Source organism: Megalobrama amblycephala, linkage group LG8 (genome assembly GCF_018812025.1).
Source record: "Megalobrama amblycephala isolate DHTTF-2021 linkage group LG8, ASM1881202v1, whole genome shotgun sequence".
Taxonomy (NCBI): Eukaryota; Metazoa; Chordata; class Actinopteri; order Cypriniformes; family Xenocyprididae; genus Megalobrama; species Megalobrama amblycephala.
Window position 1 is genome coordinate 32,581,173 of NC_063051.1, and position 16,711 is coordinate 32,597,883.

General features: G+C 37.3%; 1 protein-coding gene across 3 annotated transcripts in view; it reads left to right on the plus strand.

The window, feature by feature from the left end:
- Nucleotides 1-16,711, plus strand: part of pkp4 (plakophilin 4) — a 48,124-nt gene that overhangs the window by 18,762 nt on the left and 12,651 nt on the right. For 2 of the 3 annotated variants that reach the window (XM_048200639.1, XM_048200640.1), the window contains exons 7-13: nucleotides 1,802-2,234; nucleotides 10,037-10,195; nucleotides 10,313-10,523; nucleotides 11,015-11,147; nucleotides 13,057-13,270; nucleotides 15,766-15,949; nucleotides 16,240-16,357. In XM_048200639.1, coding sequence (XP_048056596.1) covers nucleotides 1,802-2,234; nucleotides 10,037-10,195; nucleotides 10,313-10,523; nucleotides 11,015-11,147; nucleotides 13,057-13,270; nucleotides 15,766-15,949; nucleotides 16,240-16,357 — 1,452 coding nt within the window. Of the gene's footprint in view, nucleotides 1-35; nucleotides 458-1,801; nucleotides 2,235-10,036; nucleotides 10,196-10,312; nucleotides 10,524-11,014; nucleotides 11,148-13,056; nucleotides 13,271-15,765; nucleotides 15,950-16,239; nucleotides 16,358-16,711 lie in introns of those variants that run through there. The other variant, XM_048200641.1, reaches the window with a different exon arrangement.

A 16,711-nucleotide genomic window follows, 5' to 3' on the forward strand; every position in this document is an offset into this window, starting at 1 on the left:
TCTGGATGATATTTGATCAGGGAGGCGGTTTGTCCATGTTTATGCGGATTTCCGCATTTTTCGACTTGGGAAGTATGACGCACGTGAATCGCGAAATAGCCTTAAACAAACTAAACTCTGCGTTTTCAAATACTTTTCATTCACGGAATGCTTCCGACAGCACTGCAAGAGCGAGCGGCGCCATCTAGGGGATGTATGCGGGACACTCTTGGCATATCAGACAGGATCTAAAATTAACATTCGCTAAGCGACAAATGCTAGTAAATTCAAGTTGGATGGAATACGAAACGGTGTTTCTCGCCAGTCGGTGTGATTATCAAATGGCAAAGCATGTGGTTTACAGAGTTATATAGTTTGCATGTTTCAGAGTGAAGAGTGGTGTCCTGTTTGTTACAAGTTTCCGGTGTTTTCAGAGCTGTAAAAGCTGCTCCACACGAGCTTCATGTCTGCAACTGCTGTGAGTTTGCGTCGTTTATAACGTGTATTTGAAAACGCAACATGCGCCAACCAAGTCCGCAGATTTGTAATGCTAATTATTTATTGTCAACAAAAGAAGCTTTATGAGCTTCCTGTTGTTTTTCGCCAAAATAAAAGCTCTGGTTTAACGTTTGAAAGGAAAGCATTTGAGACAGCCATAGGATTGTAATTTTACTGTTGTTCTGTAAAATTAAATACTGTTAATTTATGTAATATTATTTTTATTTAATACAGTGTGTTGTGTTTTATAGTATATTTTACATATTATTAGCTATAAGAAACATAGCATTTTTATTAATGAGTTTCAGAAGCTTTAAATATGTAACCACAAAACCAGTCATTGTTTGAAAGCTGAATGAATAAGCTTTCCATTGATGTTTGGTTTTTTAGGACAATATTTGGTCGAGATACAACTATTTAAAAATCTGGAATCTGAGAGTGCCGAAAAACTAAATATTGAGGAAAATTGCCTTTAAAGTTGTTCAAATTCAGTCCTTAGCAGTGCATATCCACTCACAAAAAATGCATTTTTGATATATTTACAGTAGGAAATGTACAAAATATCTTAATGGAACATGATCTTTACTTAATATCCTTACGATTTTTGGCATAAAAGAAAAATTGATAATTTTGACCTATACAATGTATTGTTGGCTATTGCTGCAAATATACCTGTGTGACTTATGACTGGTTTTGTGGTCCAGGGTCACATATTTTTGTGTAAAGTTGGATCATATCAATATTGGTTTGACTTTTTGCTGTTGTATGAACATTCTTCAAAATTACATTTTGTGCTTAAAGGGTTAGTTCACCCAAAAATGAAAGTACTCTCCCTCGTGTCGTTCCAAACCCATAAGACTTTCTATTCATTTATACTCTGACAGTTCAAAACGTTAATAAAGAGATCGTATGCCTTTCTTCAGAAGACTTGGATTAAACTGCTTGATTTATTTTATAATCTCTTTATGAACATTTGTATAGACTATTAATGGAGGGATAGAAATATCTCAGATTTTATTAAAATACCTGGTTTGGAAGATGCACAAAAGTCTTATGGTTTTGGGACAACATGAGAGTGAGTAATTGAAGACAGAATTTAAATTTTTGGGTGAACTAACCTTTTTTTTTATTTTGAGGCTAAATGCCCATATCGGGGTTCAGATTTTCCTTATTTTTTGTTCTTAGCTGATCACATGCCTATTTTATCTTCTAGTATTGTTAAGAATTAAATGTTTTTTGAATATTTTGGCGTTTATAACTGTATTATTAGAGTGTAGTGTGTACAAATGATGGTTATAGTGTTTGTTTGTAATATGTTTCTCAGGTGGGCAGCAGTGGGCGTGTCATGAGGCGTGTCAGCTCTGTCCCCTCTCGAGCGCCATCCCCACTCTACACCCCGTCCCCGCCTGCATCTCGCCAGCCTCTGCGTACTTCTCTCGGAAGCCCCTATGGCTCGCCTATAGTCTCAGAGCCCCGTCCTCTACCAAGCATATTTCCCGGCACCACCTTGCCTCCTTCCTCCAGCCACGCCCCTGAACCAGTTCACTCCAGCTACTTGGGACGGCATGGAAACGGGACGGGGTCGGAGTCCGGGTCGCCGACGCTCCTGCGGGCCGGTATGACCGCTCAGCCTCAGCAGTACGGAACCCTGGGGAAGCATGATGCGCGTGCATATGACAGCACTCACTCTTCTTTTGGGGCTCGGGCCTATGACATCTTTGAGAGGATGGTTCTTTCAAGACCGGATAGCCTTACAGGTGGGTTACACATACAGTTGTCCTGTTTTACAGTTATTATTGTCAAGGTTAGGAGTTGTACACCACTTCTCAAAGGCTCTAAAGCGAACAGTAAAGACTTGTACATTTCAAGTAATGCTGTTCTTTTGAACTTCTATTCATCAGACAATCCTGAAAACAATGCATAATCACAAGCAGTACTTTTTCAACTTTGATAATAATAAGAAATGTTTCTTGAGCACCAAAATCAGCATATTAGAACACTGGTGTAATGATGCTGAAAATTCAGCTTTGCCATCACTGTATTTTTGATTAAAATAAATGCAGAGGTGAACATAAGAGACTTCTTTTAAAAAATTGAATGATCCTATACTAGTGTAGTGTAAGTAGCAACCAATGATTTTCTAAACCATAAAACTTTATTCCGTAAAGTTTAAATCCATAAAACGATTTTCTCTTCCATCCTGACCAAGCCAGTACTCTATCAAACACAATTTCTACACCACTCTTTAAAAAGTTACGGATTTAAGGACACAGGTTTGATATGTGTGAAACTTTCTTAGCATTGTATATATTATACAAGGATTAGTAATGCTGTCACTTATCTGTGTTTGTATGCGTGTTTGGTTTGGATTATAAAATCTTCCCTGGCTTAGGAAGGTATTTCTTTCAGGAAAATCCCCTCATGAGGTGAATTTTCAAAACATGGAAAGAAATGTGAATAATTTAAGCATTTTTCAGTTTAATCTATGACATAGCTAGTGTATATTGTCTGTTAAAATTACAAGAGCCACGGAAAGAGAACACATTTCACAACATAAATGGGTCCAAAGATGACTCTGTACATGGTGATGGTGTAGGTGGGCACTGCAGGGTGTCTGACACAAATGGGTTCTCATAAAAGTTCAAAAAATGATTCTAGTAATTGCTCCTACCCGAATGATCATAACCCTCTGATTACAAGATGCTGTGCGTGCATATGAGATTGTGAATCAAAAGTGCTGAGATTCATTAATATAGGGCCTGTATAGTATATTGTTTCAAAATCGCATTACAGTCTCAGTTCCATTTGCAATAAACATCCACATGAAACTGGAGCTGCATGGATATTGACTCTGTGTGTGTTTGTGTGTGTGCGTACGTGCACATCTTTATGCTTGTGTGCTCTAGTGTTTTGTAGGATTACTCTGATGATAATCTCACATTCTGACTCTGTGGGATACTTCCTCAGATGTGCCCCACTGCCCCATTTAGGCTGTATTTCTCTGTAGATCATGCATGATGTAAAACCTTTGAAAACGAAGCTTTTAACTCCAGGGCCTTCAGAAAGAACTATTGTTGAATTTGGAGATGTATGAAGTAATTCGAAATTTATGAAAGACAAACTCACTGAATTCTGCATGGCTGTTCCAAGCCAGCGAGCTGTGCAGCTTTTGTTCGGTTCACAGTTTGCTTTATGATATCGCCAGTGTCTGATTGACATGTGAGAAAAGTTTTGTAAGAACCCAGTTGAGGCATTTCTATGCTAATGTTATACTGACTCAACATTCAGTCACTGTATAAAGACAGGATAGAGATAGTTCCTTATTCTTTTGGACATGAAGCTCAGTACCATGGTACTGTATTTGTTTAAGCCCCTTGGAATACTATGTAAATTTTATAGTATTTGCATACGGTAACCATTCTTTACCATGGTATCGGGATTCTGATTCACAAGCTCTTCAGATTTAATTGGATTCTTATTCATTTAGTATATTGCCCATTTTGCTTACATATAAAATGAATGATCTCTCTCCAAATGTTGTAAATTATACAGCATTGCAGTCTTTGAGACTGATTCAAATTGGTAACTTGTCTTTTTGAAATTCATGAAAAGAACCGGCTTAAAAGAGTCATTTGCTTCAGGAATTAGGCTACACTGGTCACGCTAGGGCTGCCCTCGTCTAAAGATTTTTCTGGTCAACTAGTAGTCGTTCTTTTTAAGCATTAGTCGACTAATCACACGTTTATTAATAAACCATAAAAAATCATAATAATATCCTTTAAATCCTACATAGCCTAATCAAGCGCACACATAATGCTTGCCACAGCACACCGGCAGAAGTAATGATTATGAATGTGTCAGGAAAAAACAGCAAGGAGACTGCTTTAACATTTAATAATTCATTGATAAACTATTGTTTTCTGTATTATCGGCTGAAGTGATGAAGTTGACACTGCTGACTCATCATCTCCACAGAAGTCGACACGCCTACATGCATGTTTCATATGGATTACATAACCAAAGAATATTTGTTTTCCATTTCAAATGGTTCTTTTAAAAGTAGACATTTCATTTTCTATAGATATATTTTTCAAGTATGTGAGGCAAGTTTACATGGATTTTCGGTTCTTTCTTCTTCTTTTTTTTTTGCGCTCTCAGTTCACAATTCACAGAGAGAGATGGCAGAATGCACCCTGTTTGCTTTCATTATTTTCAGGGGTGTGATTCTTCCGGAAAAATCCGGAAATCCGGCTTTTCCGACCTGAAAGTGATGCTCTCGTAAATCATAAAAAAAAAAAAAAAAAAATCAGCCGTTCTCCCTCCCATCTGCACCGTGTGGATTGTGAACGCAGGCAGGTCAGTGAGTTACAGGGCGCTCCATGTCTCCGTCCAGTTTAGGCAGTATAGGCCTATGCTGTTATATAGTTTATAGGGGTGTGACGAGCGAGACTAATATGTGACAAGATTTCTCGTTGAGGCGAAAAGTAGTCTCGTGATGTTGCCATGACAGAATGGTTAGGATGATTAGGAAAGAATATGCCACCGGTACGTTTACATTACGCCTCCACTGTCGTTTGCTTTGTATTTAAATAAAAAAACATTTAATTCAGTTGGATAACGGTTGCCGCCGCTCCATATTTACAGAGTTACGCGCGATCACCAAAGTGAAAGTAAACGCGAGCGCGCATTCAAACGCGATTTCAATACCCCACATTTGAAAGCGGCTCCCTGATGAATACAGATGTCTCTCAGTATGAAAGCTATTTTAGGCTGGGCAGTGTAGTTGTAACCATGCTCTGCTCTGTATCAAAGAAAAATTTGGTCTTATTTGCACTTTGAATATTGAGAGAGTGCGATTATAGTTGCATTTATTGTAAAGTGTTACCATAAAAATGAATAACAGTTTTCTCTTAATCTTATTAAGCACAAACGGTTTCATTTGTTAACATTAGTTAATGCACTGTGAACTATCATGAACTAACAATGAATGACTATTTTTATTAACTAACATTAACATGTTAGATTAATAAATACTGTAGCAAAGATATTGCTCTTTGTTAGTTGATGTTGGTTAATACATTAATGTTAATAAATGAGACCTTATTGTAAAGTGTTACATTTTTATTTAAACTGTTTTTATTTCTATGATCAGTTTGTGGAAAGGAGTTCAGTTAGGAGGTCTAAAGCTGTAGAAGCTCATAAATCACATACAGTAAGGTCTGAAGAGACTGAAATCATACAGAAGAGAAGTCAGTCAGTTGAGTTTGTGGCAAAACCTTTTACAGTGCTTGAGTATTGTTGTCTTTTACTGCATATGATAATTCATACTCAGAAAGTAGAACTGAATGACATTCATTACAAGATGATTAGTTAAAACATTTCAAATGCACCTGCAGAATATTTTTTCTAGTCGTGTATTTCGCCATCTTGTCTCGTCTCGTGAACTCAATCTCGAGTCTCGTCTCGTGAGATTCCTGTCTCGTCACACCCCTAATAGTTTATATAGAATTAAGTTAGCATTAGCAGAGTTGTCTGTTTTGCAGCACTGAGCAGTTATTTTACATAACTTTATCATTAAAAAAAACAGTACAAAAGCAAGGCACGCCCCTCCATAAGCCTCTCCCCCATAACAAAGCCCCGCCCCCATGGTAAGTGCACTGTATAGTTTCCTGCTTTTTTGTCCTTTGTCAATCACACCTATGATTTTACAAAAGCACAATGTTTTGTTGTTATTGTGAGGGCACACAACAAAAAGTAGACTCTTCACAGATTCAAAAGATGTATTACTCTTATCAAAAATGGAGTATTTTAAGTGCAAATGATCGCACCGGCGCCTCCATATTAGCTGTCTTGCAGTAAGCGCTACTATTCAGCTTTCACACTCCGCACAAACACTTGAATAGCCCACATTTTTCTAGGTTAAGGTTAAAGTGAGCGGCCATGTAAAGTTGCTAGTACTTGCATGTTTGAGATAATGAGCCATATTTGAGGTCGATGAATAAGCGTTTGGATGTCCTGCCCGATGTTTGCCTGGCAAGGCCAGACTGATATATCTTCTACAAGACAAAATAAAAAATAAAATTTTGGTCGACTAAGCCTCTTCTCCTCGACTAATGGTTAGTTGAGTATTAGGGGGCAGCCCTAGGTCATGCTGTATGTTTTTGATTCACTAAAAGAACTGACTCATAAGAGTCATTTGTTTACACTGGTTACATTGTTTTTGTATGCAGCTTGCGAAGACCTTTCTCTCCATTGATTCACAATAGACTGTCCTTTCATTGCATCACATTCAGCAAAGACTGCAATCCCACATTCACACTCATTCTTCGCCATGGTGCTGAAGATTCAGATTTGGCAGAACTAGATACATTTTTAAGCAGCCAGTGAAAGTATGCAATAAAAGATATTGAAGAATCTGTATCAGGATCGTTCAAATGAATATCACGATTAATTGGAAAATTGATATTTGTACCCATGCATAGCAAATTGTACATTTTGGTACAGACAGATGGAGGCTCTAACACTGTAGACCATGGTTATCAGCCAATGTGATAAACTCACAATGGCCAAATATGCCACTATCTGACTGGAATTTTTGTTCCAGCTGATAGTTTGAAGGCAAAGATCGAAGTTGGTCTGCTTAGGTTGTGGGTCTGGTCAAATGTGTGCCATTGAAACTTCTGGTTTTGAATGTCAGTCTCACAAGGTTGCATGGGAATACATGCCCTACAGCTCTTAAAACTCTTGTACACTAATGAGCGTACTCTACAATGTCAGAATAAGCATTTTGGTTTGTCAGTAGTTTCAGTAATTATGCTCCAAGAGTTGGGTAATTGGGTATGCAATTTTGGGTAGGCGTTCATGAGCAAATCTATTGTGTCCTGTTTGCCATGAAATTATGTGTGGGAGAGACCTTTGGCTAATTCGTCTAAATTGCACAATTAATTGTATGCGTATCTCTGATTGTGTCAGGCAAACTGACATTCATGTCACCAACAGCAACACAACGTAGTGCCTTCTTTCAGTATAAAACTGCTTTTATCTAGCTGCTGCTGAATATGCCTCATACTTGTTCAAGGTCATTATCTCTCACAGATACATGTGAAGGTGTGAAAGTCCAGTGGAGTGGTTAATTAAAGCAAACCGCTTTTATAGAATACAACTTACATCTCCAGTTGAAGACTTGAGATTCGTTTGCCTAGTGAAACACAACTTAATTCTTGAATATCTGGTTGTTGATGAAGCCTGATTTTGCTGATGAACAACATCTTCACCAGCTGGACTAGGTTCTTTCTTGACATCTATGGTTCCATGAAGAACTTTCCACTGTACAAATGGTTCTTTATATGAAAAAATGTTCTTTAGATTATTAAAATGTTCTTCACACTAAGAAAAAAAGGTTCTTTTTAAGAACTATTCAATGGAAAGGAAAAGGTTGGCACACCACAGCTCCATAAATAGAATTTTTTTTATTGAGTGTTCTCACCAAAAGTGATGTTTTGAGCCATATGACTCTTCATCAGACAATCAAACCATTCACAAGTAGACCCTTATTTTCATCAGGGTCATGATAGACCACATGACTACATCACATGTTTAAAAAAATTTGACAAGCATACAGTATATACAGATATAGTACCATAATGATTTCAACAATGCCATCTAAACAAAAGAGCAAAAAACAAACAGCCATGAAAACATCAAATAACTAGAACAGCCAAATCTAACAACAAACATCTTACTGCAACAAATTATGACAATACTGCACCCAAACAGAATATCACAATAAATGAATAAAGCCATTATAAATAAATAATAAATAAAGGGCTAATGCCACAATCTTCATTTAGACCATTAGATGATACTGTGTCCAAAGTGTAAATCCAATGAGCTTCACAGTTTAAAAGGATAGATCACCCAAAAATGAAAATTCTGTCACCCTCATGTCGTTCTAAACCTGTCAGACCTTCGTTCATCTTCGGAACACAAATTAAGATCTTTTTGATGAAATCCGTGAGCTTTCTGGCCTCTCATAGACTGCAACGTAAGTACCACTTTCAAGGCCCAGAAAGGTAGTAAAATAGTTAAAATAGTCCATGTGACTCCAGTGGTTCAACCTTGATCTTACGAAGCAACGAGAATACCTTTTGGGTGCAAAAAGCAAAACAAAAATAACAACTTTATTCAACAATTTCTTCAACAATACTACGTGAAGAGCATAGGAGACGGACAGGGAAGAGAAGAAATTGTTGAATAAAGTCATTATTTTTGTTTTGTTTTTGCACACAAAAGCTATTCTCGTTGCTTCGTAAGATCAAGGTTGAACCACTGGAGTCACTTGGACTATTTATACGATGTCTTTACTACCTTTCTGGGCCTTGAAAAGTGGTACTTACGTTGCAGTCTATCGGAGGCACGAAAGCTCATGGATTTCATCAAAAATATCTTAATTTGTGTTCCGAAGATGAATGAAGGTCTTACAGGTGAGTAATTAATGACAGAATTTTCTAACCCTTTAAAGCAGTGGTTCCCAAAGTGGGGGTCGGGAGATGATTTCTAGAATTTTTTTTTTTTTTAAATGATTAGAAATGGCAGATATTATCAATAATTGTAACAAAATACTAAAAAATAGTAGATAAATTAAAAACGAAAATCATGCAATTAAAAAAAGCCATCAACCTTTCGATTTTCCTTCCCCTCGACCGTGACTCCTGAGGTGATTACGACAAATGAACAACATAGCAACAGCATCAGTTGCAGCGGGTCAATTTACAGCACCATGTTGAACATTCAGACATGTGCACGTAGGTAATTCTTTAAGCTTTGGATATTATTTTTGTTGAAATGAAACGTTGGTTAATATCTGTTGGTGGTGGTTGAGGAGATTCCCCCTTCAATGTGTAAGGCGCTTTGAGTGTTCAGAAAAGCGCTATATAAATGTAAGGAATTATTATTATTATTATTATTATCGACCAAAGACAACGCAGGGAGGCCAGCGGAGGAGAGCGGATAAGCACCAGTCATGCCTTTGCAGTAGATATGCGGAGCAGCACGCGCTATTGTGCTTTCACATACGCACTGCCGGACTGCATCCGTGTGCTGCAGTGTGAACACTCTAATCCGTTAATATGGGCACGGAAAAAAAATATACACTGCATACGCACTGCAAACAGAGTAGGTCTATGTGTGAAACAGGCGTTAGTGCGTGTGCGCCATTGCGCACAACGTTTGTATACTTTAACCACCTCCAAAGATAATGGGGGTCGCAAGTCACTGGCATCGTTATTTTGGGGGTCATAGGCTGAAAAGTTTGGGAACCCCTGCTTTAAAGAACTGTTCACAGAAAGGTTCTTTGGGAACCCCAAAATGGTTCTATGGCATCCCTGCAAAAAAACCCTTTTGGAAACTTTATTTTTAAGAGTGTGTTGTAAGCTGATCTTTTCAGTAGAATATAATGTCTTGAGAAATATTGCACCAATCAAAAGAGTAGATTTGTCAGTTGTTTATTGTTGTATAAACTCATGACATTAACTGACTGTGATCTCTAATGTTCAACTAGGCTTGCAAACCTCTTACAGTCAGAACAGCCAGTTAGGCCAAGAAGCCCGCTCCCCTGACTGCCACGTCACACCAATCTATGAGGACAGAACCTTCCAGAACCCTCTGTACCAGAGCCCTACACACGGCTCCCAGAGTGCTGTCTCCAGAAACAATACAGGTATGTGCCGGATGTCCTTCATGCACCACTGCTGTCTTTACAAACTCAGTGAATGAGGTCTGACGTTTCCACAGTGTTAATCTTAACAGTGTCTGTATTGCCAACTCTCTCACTCAGGGTTTGGTACTTTACAAAGGACCACTAGTCAGTGTAGCACTCTGAGGTACCAGCGAGGGTTATTCTCAATGGGCTCCATGGCAACGCACTCTGACACCTATCGCCCCGCCCATTACCGCCAAGCCGACTCGAACTACAACAGACACGCAGCTGCCGTCGACAACGCTGTCACACGCTCGCCTTCCATAGACAGTGCTCACAAAGATCCAAGGTGAAAATCCGAACCGAGTGATTCCATAAACGTTGCAGAGAGCTTTGAGAAAAGGTTTAGAACCAGCTTTGAAATCATTGACATTTAAAACATGGAGAATTTGCCTGTAAATGAAACCCAGCTTATCTTCCTGCATTATTCTAACTTATTTATTTGTTGATTCTCCACAATGTTTGTGCATATATTTCTTTGTAATCATATTTCTAGGCATGTTTATTTTGCAGACAGAACATGACCTTGACAGAAAATGTAAACCAGATCGCCTCATATTTGCAGTGCATATTTTAATGACAAATGTGATTGGGGGAAAATAGAAACTGGGCCGATTTAATGTATTTAGTTGTTTGCCCTGATGCTAACATGTAAACACTAGTATTTTGAGTGAAAAGATTGGAATATTTTATTAAAATCTGCAAACATTCATTTGTCAATGTGGGATTTTTTTCATATTTGTTTGTGTGTTTGACATCTATATTCTGCATGCCTGTTAGGGAGTTTGCCTGGAGAGACCCTGAGCTGCCAGAGGTGATCCGGATGCTGCAGCATCATTTCCCTTCTGTCCAGGCCAATGCTGCAGCGTACATACAGCACCTCTGCTACGGAGATAACCGCATAAAGGCGGAGGTATGGTTACACACACACACACGCACTTCTTAGTGAGGACATTGCATAGACTTCCATTGGTTTTATATCAAGTCAATGATATTTTCTGTCACCTAACCCAACCCCTACTCCTAAACCTACCCATCACAGAAACATGTGCAAAACATTTTATTTAGATTTAAATAAAAACGTATTTTGATTGATTGATTGATAAGCCTTTTTAACTAGTGAGGACCAGTCAAATACTTTCACAATATAAGTGAGGACATTTTGTCCTCACAAGTATTGCCAAAACAAGTACACACACACACACACAATGCAAATAGGCACTTCTCATTTATGTCTTCCATTGTTCTCAAATAGAGCTGACTTATTATAACCCATAAGAATATAATAAAGCATTATTAGTTGTTTTATGCACATATGATTGGACAAAAATCTTGGACATCTGTGTAGTGCAGGATGAGGCATCATTATTTATAATAACTGCAAATTTTAAATGTGTACACTACTGTTCAAAAGTTTGTGGTCTTCTTGAAAGAAATGTATCTGTTTATTAAGCACATTAATTTGATCAGTGACAGTAAAAACATTTATAATGATTTAAGATAAATGCTTTCTATTTAAAAAAAAAAAAAACTCTCCAAATTAATGTAGAAAAAACTTAGTATATTTGAAATTTTGTTTAATGGCATCTTTTTGTGAATGAAGGCCAGTATCACTGATACTAATACTGCTACTGATGTCACTATGAAAATGATTTTTTTTAAACATTAATTATAGACATTCGACATTACAGTATAACTAAAAGCTGTCAATTTCAACATTTATTAGGCTTTAAAAAATAACTTTTAATTTAAGTTAACTTAAAACAATCTTCACATGAACTCATTATAATAAATGTCATATTTACATGTGGCCTTCTGTCAAATAGGTAGGAAATATACAAAAATTAAATAAAGTTATCAAACACTTTACAGTCTTCACGGCATAAATTATATATGAAATATAGATGAATCCTTATTAAAACTACAGTTTTCTCTGTTACCTTTGTTTTTTTGATTAACATCAATGACAGACATCACAGCAACTGGTTTATTAGGCTGCTGTCACTTTAAGAGCTGCCGCTGCCGAACGTGACGTTTTTCAGACATTTTTGCATAATTCTGTGTGTTGTTGTTCAAGCATGAAAGAGAACTTGATACTGGCGCGTGTCTTTCTGTGCACACGAGTCGTGTGTGTGTCACAGACATTCACAGAAAGCACGTTCTCGTTTTCTTGTGGCGCTTGAATGATTTAAAAGCATTTGCATGAATAAGAGCGTGATCGTATAATGTAATGCTAGTCAAATTATGATGGAAAAAACGGATGCTGTATTAATTGCGTTAAATATTTTGAAAAAAATGAATCATGCGTTAACAGGCTAATTTTGACAGCACTAATAAATAGAAAATGGTTATTTTAAATTGTAACAATGTTTCACAATACTACTTTGTACTGTATTTTTATTCAAATGAAGCCTTTGTGAGCATAAGAGACAAACAAAACTGACCCCAAACATTTAAACAGGTAGTGTATATCAGTGTTTAGGAGGACAATAGCATAAAGATGGCTCACAGGGACATCTGTGCATGAACTCAAACCAGTGATTTGGTTCCTTTCATATAATGATTCACATGAATAAATTTCCACTCGGCTACCATGCTGCTTGTGCAAACAATGTGATAAATGTGGCGTTTTTACATTTCTAGTTGAATAATTTACTGGTAATTGCTGGAAAAGCTACAGTTTTTGAAATAGCAGTTAAATTACTAGTATGCAACTGAAAAATGTTTCTACTTTCAGTTAGTTGGCAGAAAGAGAAGCACATCTTGGACACGTAAATGTGCACGCATATAAAACCTTGCACACTCTTACTGTATGCTTTCAGGTGTGTCGACTTGGGGGAATCCGGCACCTGGTGGATCTGCTTGACCACAAAACCCTGGAAGTTCAGCGGAATGCCTGCGGAGCTCTGCGGAACCTGGTGTACGGAAAAGCCACCGATGATAATAAAGTGTGTGTGAGGAATGCCGGTGGAATCCCAGCTTTGGTTCGTCTGTTGAGAAAAACTCCAGACACTGAAGTGCGAGAGCTCGTAACCGGTGAGTGGGTGTGTGGGGTCACATGACTGACATAAGAGAGTCTTTCTTTTGCTCTTTCACTCCTTCTGTCTCGTTCTTTCTAACTCGCTTTCTTTTGCTCCTGTGGTGAGATCGGTTTGAGCTGTGAAGCTCAGATCAGAGATTACAGTCAATGGAACTCGTGGCTGTGATTAATGTGGAGGAGACATAGTATTTGATTAAAAGCTGAGCTGACACAAACTTGCACGCACACACATTCTCTCCAAGCTGGATATCCTAAGTATCTCTAGATAGATACTGGGAAATTCTACCCTCTCAAGCAGTTTTCCTGGTGCATACAGTGAATTTTCACTGTCATTTCTCAAACAGAGGCAGCAGGTTTGTTCTGCAAAGACGGATCTCTCTTCTATATGCAACCGCAGAGACTATTTGGTGTTAATGATCTCTGTCTGCGGGATTTTTCGTTGCACTCCCACTATCTCTTTACAGTTTTACTGCACACCTCTGAATGTGTCTCTCATTGTTCTAATGAGCTTTGTTAAATGATCAAGTGTGTTTTTAATTACTTATTATACATAAAGGCGTTCATTAAATTAAACAATTACTTAAGAAATAATGAGTAATTTTACTAATACAAGCGTCTATATAAGTAAATCACTTGCACATGTGACTAAATTTCATGCTAGGCGACTAAATAATGTCTGTCGTTATGATTTCTAAAGGATCATGTGACACTTGAGTAATGGGTATTGAAACGTCAGATTTGCCATCACAGGAATAAGTAACTTTTTAATATATATATATATATATATATAAAATATAGTCAAACCAAAAATTATTCTGACATTTCTTATATTTTTGATGTTTTTACTAGTTACTAGCAGTTAATTTATGTAAGTGAGGATAGCAAAATAAACTGTGACATATTATACCCAAAACTTCTTCATACAGTGGACTACCAGTAAAAAGTTATAAAAATTTGGTACCAAAAACTATTCAGACCCTATGACCTGACCATGATTTGCTTAAGTGTTATCTGATATAATTAAGAAGAATTTTTTTCAGACACGGTTTAGCTCTGAGATCTTGTCATATTTTATTACCATTTTTTTTTAAACCATAGTGAATAAACTGTATTAATGAATGAAATGTTCAAGGTGTCTGAATAAATTTTGGTTTGACTATATATATATATATATATATATATATATATATATATATATATATATATATATATATATATATATATATATATATATATATATATATATATGACAACAGTTATTTTAAATTGTAATAATATTTCATTAGATTACTGTTTTACTGTAATTTTGATCAGATAAATGCAGACATGGTGAGAATGTGAGAGATTTCTTTAAAAACAAAAATAATCTTAAATATTGTATTATATAACTTTTGACCGATATACATACGTTTGTGTTTTGTGTCTGTCTGGCAAGTAAACTAAAAATTTTACTAGCCACTGGCAAATCTATGTGTCCATATTAGGGATATGCAACAGCGATCGAGTACTCGAGTACTCGACCGTGACATCGATGATCGATCATGTAAGCAAAGCAATTTATGAAATGGAATCACTTAATAATGTAGAAAAAAATAAAGCACAAATCTGCCATAAACATAGCATTATAATGAGAACTTTATAGAAATCTATAGTAAATTCTGTCCTTGCCCGTGTTTTAGCACGCTGTCGTGAAAGCGCATCACGGCAGGAGCTCTCTCTCTCTCTCACTCTCGCTATATCGCGTAACTTAAAGTTCACTGGCATTTGCATCCTTTTATGCAGATACAAGTTGTAATGTTACGTCTGTTATGTATCTGAGTTATCTGATTAATATCATAGGATGTGTCATAGAATGGGCTTCAATTTATTGGCATAAAGTCTCTCTTAACCTCAGGCAGCTATTCCTTTTTAGATGCTTCTTAATAACAGCTGCATCATAATCATAATCGAACAGTGTTCTAGTCCCGTGTTCATGTTTTCATGTCATATTTTTATTTTTAACATTCATTTTCATAACAGTCTTCAGATATTTTCGTTATCTCCATGACGGCCTTGCCCCGCCCCCTGCACACGCCCAAACCGAGTACTCGATTACTCGTTTTCGAAACCTATCGATGATTGAAATGAAATATTGCGAAAAATGCCCATCTCTAGTCCATATTACTGTCAGAATTTACTGAAAAGGCATGGACGCAGTTATTTTTGCGGCTGACCTTATTACATATGCATTTGTAGGAGTTTTCCTCGGAGGAGATTATTTAAATGATCACGTGCAGAACTTTCCACTCCCATCTGCTCTTTGTTGGGAATGTGCTCTCACTAATTTGCTCTTAGTAAATCTGGCCCGTAGTATTTTTTTATTTCTTAATTCATACATTTTTAATAGTTTCCTTCATTTTATATTTATTTGGCTCTCCTAGTCTTTCTTATTTAATACTGTACTATTGCATTTTATGTTATTCTACTACATTTTGGGGTCTTGTCTTGACAGGTGTGTTGTGGAACCTGTCGTCATGTGATTCTGTGAAGATGACGATCGCTCGGGACGCTCTCGGGCCACTTACCAACACAGTGATTATCCCTCACTCCGGGTGGGGTGCGGCCCCTCAGCGAGAGGACCAGAAACTTAAACTGCACTCATCTTTGGTGCTGAGGAACACCACTGGATGCCTCAGGTAAGTCTTATGCTAATGTCCCCTTAGAAACAGCCGGTCATGTATACCAGCCTAATTATACAGGGCTTCCTGTTTAGATCGATTAATCAATAGTCGTTCAGATGACCTGCTGACTAGCTGATTTGGAAAAAATATAGTTTTGCATATCCTTGGTGCTAGCAGTATCACTCCTCAGAGATGATCACTGTTTACATTTCTTTGTGACAATGACTGTATTCATCTAAATTAGATGAACATTGTATTGTTGACCACATGATGCTGATGTGTGTGTGTGTGTGTGTGTGTCTCAGGAACCTGAGCTCAGCTGGAGAAGAGGCCAGAAGGCAGATGCGTTGCTGTGAAGGGCTGATTGATTCCCTTCTCTATATAATCAAAACCTGTGTAAACACTTCCGATTATGACAGCAAGGTTAGAGATATTCTTGTGATTGCATACAGGATACATCCAGTTCTGATGTACAACATTATATTGCATTGTTGCTAATATTTAGAAGATGTTTGATATATTCTTGCCAGATATTTGACTCATTTTCAGACTGTATATGCGATGACAGCTGGGAACTGGCAGAAGCTCTTGTTGCTTATAAAAAGGTGTTACATGTTTTCTATGCCACTCCTTGAAGGGCCAAACAGTATGGAGTGCCCCTAGTGGTGGACCACAGTATTGTTCGGCTTTGGGTCTTTCTTTACAAAATCTTAGTCATAGCATGCCATCTGCTGGAACAGGAATCCCGGAAAAGAGTGTTTTTGAAAAAATAAAAAT